General features: G+C 34.8%; 1 protein-coding gene across 1 annotated transcript in view; it reads left to right on the plus strand.

Moving 5' to 3' along the window:
- The window catches only part of LOC115219848, an 18,270-nt gene that overhangs the window by 5,467 nt on the left and 303 nt on the right, over nucleotides 1-12,500 (plus strand). The window contains exons 3-6 of the mRNA XM_029790137.2: nucleotides 3,605-3,693; nucleotides 4,638-4,740; nucleotides 7,362-7,450; nucleotides 9,755-9,795. Coding sequence (XP_029645997.1) covers nucleotides 3,605-3,693; nucleotides 4,638-4,740; nucleotides 7,362-7,450; nucleotides 9,755-9,777 — 304 coding nt within the window. The 3' untranslated portion in view covers nucleotides 9,778-9,795. The remainder of the gene's footprint in view (nucleotides 1-3,604; nucleotides 3,694-4,637; nucleotides 4,741-7,361; nucleotides 7,451-9,754; nucleotides 9,796-12,500) is intronic.

The following is a 12,500-nucleotide window of genomic DNA, read 5'->3' on the forward strand; positions in this document are numbered from 1 at the left end:
TATAACGCAAGTGCTATATTAGAATCGCCCAATGAGTATTAAATCATATCACTCACATGATTAATGATAGTTTGGCTATTTTCGACGCAATAAATCAAATAAGAATTAGAAAAATCTACAGTTCTTTATTTAAGAAATGAGGAATTATGTGCATTATTTACATTATTTACATTTGACAGATATTTGTCCTCATCTTGTTTGTTGTTAACAGAATGGTTCAGCTGATATACCCTCCAAACTTCATCAGGTGTTTCGGGGAAATTTTGAACCTGGGTTCTCATTCCTATGGTATTTTTGATGTTATTATTATTATTATTCAGTAGTTTTATTTTTAAAGCGTGCCTTCACTTCATTACCGAGCGCAGCTCTGTGTGCCTTGGGGTGTGCTGTGATTTGTTGTGATGCTTTGATGGTTATTGTATGGAAAGTGTTCTGCGTAGGATGTGTGCAGTGCCTAGTAGTGCAATTACAATTACAGTAGGGCAATTATTATTATTATTATTATTATTATTATTATTATTATTATATTATTATTATTATTATTATTTTATTATTATTATTATTATTATTATTATTATTATTTTTATCATCATTATTATTATTATTATTTATTATTATTCATTATATGCTCACAGGCATATGGTGTAGTGGTTAACCCTAAACTTCGGAGTTCGATTCCAAGCAGTGACCTGAATGAGTGTAGAATGAGATGTAAAAAAGTAAACGAACAAATCAAATAATTTTCTCATCCTGTATGCATGGATTAATACGCGAGAAGGGCCAACCAACGCAAATAGACATCTATGTGATTCCGCGCTGCTTCAGGACTTTACGGGTTAAAATGTTTTGTAAACTTGTAATTTGTAGGAATTTTTATTATCGTTGCATACAATAATGCAGAGGTGCAATAAGGAAAGGAAAGGGTAAAACAAAATGAAAGAAAATAATGTCTAGTTTGACTCCTACTCCATAAGAATCTGATAACAAAATATATATATGGCACTCATCTACCTTACACTATCCACAAAATGAGATAACATACTGTGCGACAATGCATCATAAACTATTATGTGCACACATATTGTCGGAGAAAATTAAACTTACTGAAAATATATCAACATCTATAAGAATCGAAGATCAAACAGACAAAAAAAATTACGAATATTTTATACCCTACAGGTAGATATACACAAAGAAATATCTATATCGACACGATGTAACCTAAAATAAAGAAATGAGACCTTATAAAATCGTTTGGAAATCAATGTGAGAGATAAAATATCTATATAAATAATTACTGAAAACCATGAATCATCACCAAAAATGAAATGCGAAATCACGTACCTATGTTTTACACTTATACATATATATATACAGGCTTTATAAATGCGTTCTCCATTGACTCCCAACTGATACATATTAAAAAAATCCCTGACATTTCACATAGATATTTATTTGCTTTTAATGATACATAAATGTATGAGGACTAAGTATATAATGGATTTAACAGACGATTTTATCAAATAAATTAATATTAGAAACGTTTGCAAAGCACAGTTAGTATAAAAACTCAACCAAATAAAATACAAGCACTTGAATACTTTGAAATTACAAAGATAACTCATAGACATAAAAACATAAACCCACACATACACGCACGCATGCACGCTCGCCCGCACACTTACATACATATGTATATTTATCTGTACATTTCTGCGTATGATTTGCCACGAAGTATAAAGGCGACGTTTGTAAATATGGAAGAGAAAAACGCATCGATACTGGCTCTCGATTGAGCAGTTGCATGAAATAATGCATAAATATTTTCCACTTCATTTGCCCAGACAACTTTCAGGAAGAATAACCAGCATTAATCCAATGTGATTGAAGTGCTGAAAAACTCTAATGGACTTGGGTTTTTAGTACCAGGCGTCATCAAATAAGTAACATGCGCGTAAATACTCCCTCACACACGCGCATATATATATATATATATATATATATATATATATATATATATATATATATATATATGTATGTATGTATGTATATACTATGTGTGCGCGTGTGTGTGTATGTGTGTATGTATGTGTATGTGGACAGCATGATACGTAGCTGATATTTATATAATTCATTATGTACATTGCAACAATCAGCAATCAATGACATCGAATTGAAATCTATTGCAAACTATAACATCTATGTGGTTTGCTACACGCCATTTTGGTTTTCTTCATACGACTATGTATTAAGCGTGTGTTCATTAACCGTATATATTATGTAAGCCCAACAACACCCCAATGCTGTGGCACCAGCTGTGCTATCTTTTGTCGTAAATTAAAAGTATTCAATTTCCTCGACTCAGCAATGCGTACCAGAAAAAGGAAAACGTCTAAGCAGCTTGTGCCACAAGACTCGACATACAGCTGTTGAAATCGGAAACGTCTCCAGTGGGGCTATCTCAGTTCTGTGAAGCGATAGCATCACCCTAGTGAACGGCATTCCCAAAACTTTACAGTTCTAAGTAGTACTGAGGTAAACAGAAGATAAGTATTGAATATATATTGTGTGTGGTGTTAAAAGTGAGAAGATACACTCAAAGACTTTTCCAAAGGTGTTTATCGGCATGAGTAGCTTTGATATGGCTCCTAATTAATTATCTAATAATGTAGATTTGCATATTGCAAAAGCTTGCATTACTCATCAGTTGGTAATATATCTCATTTTACCAACATCAAAAGCCTTCTTACGGAATGTGAACATAACGCATAGGTGTGTCTAACCGAGAAAAAACACCTGAAATATAGCCGGCACATGTGCATATACAAATGAGATTGTTTGTAGTTCACCACCATAGAATAATTTTGCTATCCTTCATATGGAAACATGTAGTACACCTAAGATTGAGATGCAGAGCGACACACGCACACCCACGCACACACACTCACACACACTCACACACACACACACATACACACACGCACACACATACACACACACAGACGAACACACACACACAAGTCTAACCACGTCCAACATCACGCGTCAGCTTACGTTGATAAGGTATCATGAGTGAAATACTGACACGGCTGATGTGCTTCCGTCGCTTCACAATGCACAGTAAAACAGAATAATAATACAAGATCAAAGTGCATGACATATGACTGGTGTAATCCAAAATTCCTCCAGTGTAGTGATTTGGGCCCTGAGACGCTACAGTATATATATTTCCCCACACTGCTGAAGCGGCAGGTGTACTTCAGGCCATGTAGAACAAGAAAATGTTATTGAAGTAATATCCACTTGAACACTTGAAGACAACATATATTGTTATTTATATCTCTTCGCAATGTACCTTTTCTTTTAGACCCTATATTTACATCTACGGAATTTCAAGAAATGATGGTGTGAGTCAGCATTTTAATATATACATTTAATTATCAATTCGATTAAATCTCTATTTTTCAGCTTTAATTCGTAGATAAACAAATAATATAACCGTTCTCTGCATTCTGCTATGGATCAATACAGCATGTGTCAAATACACAGACAGTTTAAATATTTTCTTTAAAACGTAATGCCTCGCTTTTCTTTATATTGTCAGTCGTCTCTCCATGATACGTTCCTGTATGGACCAAAGAGAATCAGACTGTTACGAATATTTTGATGCCGACTATGAGAGAAAATGCCTAAGTAAGAAATAATTAAACTAAAATTATTTGCAGTTTTTGTTATCATGTTTAAATATTAATTAAATAATTCCAAATGGAATTGGAATAATCCCTGACGGGGTGGTCATAAAATATTTAAAATATTGCATTTTGTATATTTACGATTGGATTTTAAATCAAATGAGACTTTTATAATGTTTCCGTCTTCCTGTTTTGATCCATAAAGAAAACAAACAGACAAGTTCCTTTCCAGATATCAGCCACAAATATCTCTTACGTAGGATTCCATGGGTTTTACTATCGATTACGACTTGTAAAATCGAAATGGAGATTTCTCACATGAGCGTTTCTATATAATTGTTAAAAAGGCCAATAACAAGCTACTACAGAATATACATTATACACATTTTCAAGAGAAATATCATGTAATCCTCCTCCTCATCCTCATCCTCCTCCTCATCATCATCATCATCATCATCCTCATCATCATCATCATCATCGTTGTCATCGTTGTCACCATCATTATCATCATCGTCTATAGTAATAGCAGTAGTAGTTGTAGTAGAATAAGTAGTAGAATGCAAACATTCGCGTGGATTCGTTTCCTATTCAGAGAATCGCTTCGCATTCAGGAGCGAAATCCTTAATTCCACAAAGCTCTGCGGATGATTGAGTGGCAGGATTTTACAATGTGATTTCAAACCTCACCATCTCAGAGAAGGCAACGCGAAACCACTCCACTGTTCGCCCCAGTTTCAATCATGCTATATATGTATGTATGTATGTATGTATGTATGTATGTATGTATGTATGTATGTATGTGTGTGTGTGTGTGTGTGTGTGTGTGTGTGTGTATATGTACATATTCATATGATTATATTGCTTTTTTAATAACTGTCAGAAATTTGGAAATGTATTTTTGGTAATTCAAGTCTTTTAATAAATCATAACTCGTAAATTGTGCAGGGGTAGATTTGCCAGAACACAAATGCGTCGCTGAAGCTGAGAAAAACTGCGGTGACGCTATGAGTACTTACCCAACAATACAGTCAACCTTGAAACTTTGCTAGTAAGTATCGTTTATGAAAAACAATATAACGAATATATAATATAGTATTTGGTTATTTTAAACACCAGAAACACCTTAAGGCAGTTATGAGCGACAGGCATCATTTAAAATCTGGCCGCTCGTAAACATGCTTTCGATACATCTAAATACTATAACAGAAATCCAGCTCAAAATTTGCGACAGCTTCCTATGGATATGATATGAAAGAAATGCCCTTCGTGAAAATTGACTGTCATAGTATTGATATTTTCTTCTGTATGAATTTTGGACGTCATTATCCATGGTCCAAAATATAAAATTGTAACAGCATTTATGGATTTTGTTGCGAACCATATGAAATATAACTGTTCGTTTAGCTACAAATTAGCTACGAATGCCAAATTTCCACAAATACCTACAAATAATAAAACATTTTCACTCTTCAAAGCATAAATTCTGTTTGTGATATTTTTCAAAAGTGCCACGTAATTCTTCCAACATGAAAACTCCTTTTAACTGTGAAGTGAAGAACGTATTTTGCTCGCACTCAGAATCACCGTGTTTCACCATTTAACAGTATTTTACGAAACGTTCCTGGGTTTAATGGTATAGGGAAATGCCTGGCTGGAAAGCCCTAGTCTTTGAGTTCTTTTACAGGGTTTAGAAAGAATGAAGGACCAATGAAATCAGTGTGTGAATCTGAAACGGGAATATGCTGAATAAAACCATAATTAACTGGTCCTCCTATATATTCTTTTACTGAGAGCCATGACGTTTTCTGCCCTCCTCCTCGAATACCTATATAAAGATTCATATGGTTCCTAAACTCAAAAACACTTTTCTGTTAGCAGTTGTTGAATTCGGATCTGCAATCTGCTAGATTTTAAAATTCAGCAGTTAGAACGACGATATTTGCATCTACTACTTGGATTTGACTGAACCTAGTATAAAACTCTCAGAACCACCTCTGTACCAAGGTTTCGTCCTTTCGTTCTGAATCTGCGGTGATTAGTTGAGCAAATGCGAGTCTAGAGGAAGAGATGACCTCGATTTACTGAGCGAATATTAGGTCGAAATATATTTAAATATGTTGAAGAAAAATATTATTTGAGCGTCTAATTTTCTCTAATGGGTTTTCACGTTGTTATAAACATTATGACATCGTCGATGGAACTCAAACCGGCGGGGAATCTACCACTGTTTACCACTGTTCTGTTACCGCAATCGTACATCATTAGTCTCACGGGTTGGAAGATGTATGGGAATTTTTCATAGATCAAATTATGTGGAAATGAAAATATTGGGACTGACGTTTTAATTGTTGAATCCTTTATTGTTTTGGGAGAGTGAGTGAAGAAAACTTTAATCAATTCATTGAGAGAATAGATGAATGTTTAGAGATAAAAAAATTAATTAATTTTCCTTTACTGGAAACAGAAGGCAAACAATATTTGCATAATCTGATGCAATGTGATTGAATAGTTTCCTACCCGAATAACTCTTTTTTGAAATTAGAGTTACCTTTTATGTCTGATTCTCACTTGAATGGAAAATCTACTATGGATTTGATTCTCTATGCATCGATGTATACTTAAAAATTATGAATAAAAACAACCTGTTATAACAAGATATATTAAACATATTCTGGATACATTGTTCATCCCAACCATGAATGTAGATGCTCAGGAAAATTAAAAGAAGAATGCATTCAATGCAATCGGTAGACGGACAATTCGCCGAAACATAATTCGTAGTTTGGACAATTAGCTCCTTGAACAACACTTTCATTATTTGAACAATCCATCACTTTAATAATAATAACGATGATGATTTCACATTTTGGTACAAGGCCGGCAAGATGTGGGAAGGGCTGAATCTGAATTTGTCTGTCGACGAATTGTATTTACTCGAATAGAATCAATTGTGTCATTAATAAATAAAGTATAGTAGTGCAGGGAAAAGATGTATTTGATTCAGCAAGTATTCGGATATGAGGACTGACTCGTCGAACAGGATGGATTGATCAAGGGAGCGGAAGAGACGAGTAAGTTTAGAGGAGCAGGATGGCGTTAATGTGTGAATGCAATGCCAAACGGTCTATTGTCTCGTCTGTGGATGCCATCCCAGATATCAGTTTGCGTAAGGCCATAAACATCCTAGACGTTGGAGCAAAATGATATTGCAGTTCTCACTGGAGTGTTGTAGAATCAATAGATGCTGCGTGCTGAAATAATATCTCCTGGCTCTAAACTTTTGAATTCATCTTCGGGTTTCATGATCTCAACGATCTGGAATAAATCCAGATGACATCCTTTGAGTTTCACTCATGTTTAAAGTCAAATGCACTGAGATTTTCTTGATATGAGTAGAACATGAAACGTAGCCTGTGTGTTTAAAAATATATCTGCTAGCAGGGATTTATTCCAAGGTAGTTGCTAAGTGATTAGCATTAAAACATGAGACTCTTCTCACCCATAATACTAATTCTCATCAACACCACATAGGTTTGATCACAAATAGGTGATGTTATAGATTACGATGCCAGGTTTCTCCCTGGTAAACGGATCTCAGAGAACTGATCTAAAAAAGAGACTAAAATATTTTGGATTCTTTATTTGTATAATCGTATTTTTGTTTTCCAGTCGTCTCCACATGTTTCGTAGCTGCATGCAACCGAAAAACACAGAATGCCACGACTTCTTTCGTGATCAAATTCCGAAACAATGCAATCGTAAGATATACTATTTTTATATGCATTCATCTTTATTAACACTTTTTTGTAAGAATTCATTGATCGTAATGTGAAATGTTATAATCTACACAATTCTGAACAAAATGTACTGACGTGCTCCTTACCTTCCGGCAAAATTTTTTAAACGATTGCTGCATTCCTTACAATGTTTGGCTTTTTGCCTTTGTAATTTCTTCTGCCAATGTGAAGAGTGTTAAGATGTCAGGACCGACGGAATATTCGTTTGTAATCATTAATCAGGTTAAGTGTAAAACGTATATTGCAGACGAAAGCGGTTGTTTTAATTTATACAAATTCAGTGTCACCGATAACAAAACTCGTAATCTTAGCCCCAAATTAACTAAAGACTCTTGATTAGAAGAGTTGCTATAGGTGATGAGTGATTAATGCTGTCACGGACCGATCGGAATATTCGTTTGTAATTTAATCAGGTTAAGTGCTTAAAACGTATATTGGCAGTAAGAAAGCGGTTGTTTATTTATACAACTCAGTGCTCCACCGATTTTTTAAAAACACAACTTTTTCTTTGTAATCTTAGCCCCACATTAACTAAGACTATTGATTAGAAGAGTTGCGTCATGTCCTCATTTCTCGCCATTTATCATATACTGTTTTCGTCGTTAAAATATGGTCATGCTGTAGCATGGCGTGGAAGTCTTGCGTCGAACAACTCGATTCTGAGACATGCATTATTTTAAATCCTGGTGCTTATTATATCGGTCTCCTTTAATGCACCAATGTATTATGGGGACATAACAAAACCAACAAATATTTTCAAGTGGTGGTGAGGGAAAAACACAGAAATATATTCGTATATAAACCTATGAATATGTAAAGCTACCTACATACATATGAGTATATGTATGTGGGTCTGTATCTCTCTGTCTCTATGAATGACTATGAGGTTGCACCTAGAAAGTATTTCTCCGAATCACAAGTTGTATAATGAAGACAAGCAGTCAACCATGTGTTCACCTCTGCACGCCACCGATGCTATCCAAGGGAATGGTAAAAAGACCAATACAGCGTGGCAGCAAAAGCCAGATTCACTGCAGTTTAATTGGAGAAAACAAAGAGTCAAAATCCTTGCAGGAAACATCGGGCATTCGCAGTTCAAAGAATGCCGGGGTACCAATAATTAACATGAATTGTGTAGAATGTCGCAGTAATACGCAAGACAAATTAGAGATAATTGTACGACAAAGAAGTGCCAGGATTTTGAGGTGGCATTGCAACAGGAAAAACAACTGAATCACTTTATTTACTGCATGCGTTAAGCAGTAATGAGACCAAGATTTCTCAAAAGTATTTCATAAATCTACCCTACGGCTCTCTCTCTCCATCTCAGCGTGCTGCATCAACTGTTGTGGCTGTGTAGATTTCAAATTTTAAAAGAGAGACGCCTATATATGTGTATGCGTTTGTGTGTGTGTGCGCGCGCACGCACACGTGTGTGTAAGTAGTCTCTCTAGCGTTTGGTATCTATTTATCATTGATGTGATTAGAAAGGCAACTTTATTCAGAAGTCTACAAGTTTCTCCCTGACATGTCACACATCAATGCTAGTTGACAACCGGAACAGTGTAGTAGGCATACACAGGAATTTTTCGAGAGTATCTCACAAGATGTACGAATATTAATCATACCTGCTGTGACATGATTTAAATATTTGACAGTCAAAACGTGGAATTCCGAATGCGAGACCGTGAACGTCGAGCAGACGTAGTAGTGATATCACAACGTATTTCAACAGCGATGTCACACGATTAACTACAGTGGAGATAGTAATGTGGCCGCTGTTCTGTATTGTTTATTACGCATGCAAGAAATTTATGATATGCTATGATCAAATGATACAGAACTTGAGAACCATATCCAGGTATTGGAAACCGAACAGCACCAACCGGGATACAAATATACTTCATGTGGCAATGTTTATGCGGGAATAAGCGGTATCAAAATAGAGAATAGCAGCAACGATGTGTTTGCTTCACTTTATGGATAGATGTCTACAAATCGTGAAGCATGTAAAAGATAATCCCACATCAATGGATATTTTCATTCCTTTCTGTAAATATAAAAGTTTTAGATTACCTGATGAGTATGTAACGATTTATGAGACGCTACTTTATATACAGTAGTAATGATATATGAGTGATGACATTCAGTAAGATAATCAGATTAAAATAGCTTAGAAGCTACAAATTGGCTTATTTGCTTTCGCATATGAGTTCGCTATATATTCGACATTGTTCTAACTATATATTTTTTATTTTATTTCAGTTGGAGTCTTGTATACACCATAATTTGTTTCTTCAAAAATAGTAAGTAGTATCTGGGAATTAATACTGTCTAATTGCGTCTTGAACGCTACATACTCGTATCTACATCATGTTTATAATAGGACTTCGAATATAACGTATGAAATGTCTAATATAGATGGCAAGCTGGGGAAAAAACGTTTGCGAAGGTTCGTCCGTCTTTACCTTTTTGTTCGAATTCCGCTGAGGTGGAGTTTCATTTTCATAATTTCGTGATTGATAAAATAACTGCCGGTTGAGCATTGGGTTCGATATAATGAGCTATCCGCCTCCCCAGAACTTGCTTGCCCTGTACCAAAATTTAAAATCAATATTTACAATGTGATTAAAAATATCCATTCTTTATAGCCAAATTTCATATATCACGTAAAAAAATGCATTGTGCTGTCGTGATTACTTTATGTGGTTATATTTTGGCAGAGGTAATTAATAATTCGAAATGACATATTTAAAATCCCTAAGTGTTAAAATAATGATAATTAAATTTCGATACATAGAAATCGATAATGATACATAACACGAAGATTAGATACCATAAAATTTATTACACATTGTTAACACGTTTGCATCCTCAGTAAAGCTAGCATATGATTCTTTACATTTGAAAAGAAATCTGACGCATTTCTTCATTTTTAAAGTATATATTGATAGTATATAAGATAAACGTACTTGCTACATGTGTTGTGTGCTTTGCTGATTTTGTGTTCTACACTCAATGTAATATAATTGGGAAAAAACAATGTAAAATACTTTGGAAATTCCAAATGAATATGCACTGATTTAAGTCTATCAATGATCAGTAGAGACAATTGTGTATTAAGATGTCGGTTTGTTCATATTATTGTAACTATGCTGCTAGAAGGCATTCCTCTCTTTCACATCTGCACATGCAAGTATTTTGTATTAGGATGTTATGCAGAATTTGAGGCAATGGATCTCGTCTATCTCCAAATGAATGAGCTACAATTATAAGAATGATGAGCTTGTAATAAAATCAGTAAACATATTATAGTAGATATAATATTAATGCATAATAAAAATCAATATACCATCTGAATGCTATGATTAAATGAAATTTGTAACGCTCTTTTCGTAATGGACGTAATAATGAATTTGAAATAATTTCACTCACCACTTCTTCCATCAGATTAATCCCATGCCAGACTATGATGCAACGGCTAAGCAATGCTGCTATAGTTTTCGCTAATTCTCAGAGTGTGGTTACATGAGTTTGCTTTCAACGAGTAGAAGACAATTGATCGCAATACAACATATTACAATCAATGACTCGGACAACTGACCAACAAGAATTTGGACTAATAAACATTTTCATTGTTAACAAATAAGAATAAGCGATTGGGCTCTGTTATCACGATTCATGTAATACTAAAATTTATTCATATTTGTAAGATCTTTGTAAATATTATCAGAGTACGTATATACATATAATTATAAAATTTAGCTGCATGGAAAAGTTTATCTTGGCCTGTATTCACGTGTGACGGACGACAGGTTCATTCTGATGTTTGAAGGGCAAGTTGTGGCACAGTAATGCACTCGCCTCATTATTCGTTCCTCACAAGAGGATAAATTGGTAAAAAGGTCAAATTTGGTTTCCTTGCCTGACCTATTCTGTGATCAAAAATTGGTTGTCCTGACCGAAGGCGTATGGTTACAAATACAAGCTGCTGAAATATGGTTCCTCCCAATGGTGCCACAAGTAAACTTACTCAACACAGTGTATAGCTCCAAGATCAGGGAGTCTCTCCAAATCGAAATGTCACTTCACCCCATTTGGAGGTCATAGACTCGATACTACAGATATGTGATTCGAATGTCGCATGAATGCATTGGAGGACGGTTTCACCAAGCCGGTTTATCTGCCAGGAGACAGAAAAGTAGACCAACAACGAAATGTATGGATCAATATTTGTATTATCAGTTCCCGCTTAAGAATCCAGTCAGACGATGTAATAACATTTGCTTTTGATTGAATCCTATGAAGAAGGTGTGTGATAATTCTACCCCACCATCTACCCCACTACCCCTTGATCTACTCAGATGCAGTGGATGGAAATGAGAGGTAAAATAATTCCAAGGAATGTAACATAATAACCATAATAAATGGCATTAATGAAATACCTAAACCAATAGTAAAGATATGTGAATATTTGATTTAATTCGATTAGTTTTAGATTTGAGAAACTTTCACGTCGATCAATTTCTTTACAGTAAACAATGTTTAGATTAATTGTACTCAATCATCTATTTCTCATGAATTACTTACGCACAGGATACAAACATCATCAATTATACAGCGGAAATTTATTTTTTATCAGGAAATATATGTCACATTCATTCTCAATTCTAAGTCGTCTTTCAGTAAATTTGTCTTTTTTTAATTTCATAATAGTGAAACTCGTAACACAGTGGTTATAGCATAGATTTCGGGGTAAGGACTGGTGGATGGAATATATGGAGTTGGTACGATCATGTGAAGTGGAGCAAGATATAAAGGTGTATGGAATAGCATTGATCAAGTCAAAGCATGTAGAAGTGTATACAGGCTTGGGCAGAAGCATTATTCTCAAGTTTCTCTAACACGCATCCTGGATGTGCTGATATGGTTCCTCCCCAAAGTGTCTGAAGTAAACTTAATCAACAGAGTATGTATCACCGAGATCAGGGAGGCTCTCCAAATCGAATTT

This window comes from Octopus sinensis, linkage group LG15, assembly GCF_006345805.1.
Source record: "Octopus sinensis linkage group LG15, ASM634580v1, whole genome shotgun sequence".
Classification (NCBI taxonomy): domain Eukaryota; kingdom Metazoa; phylum Mollusca; class Cephalopoda; order Octopoda; family Octopodidae; genus Octopus; species Octopus sinensis.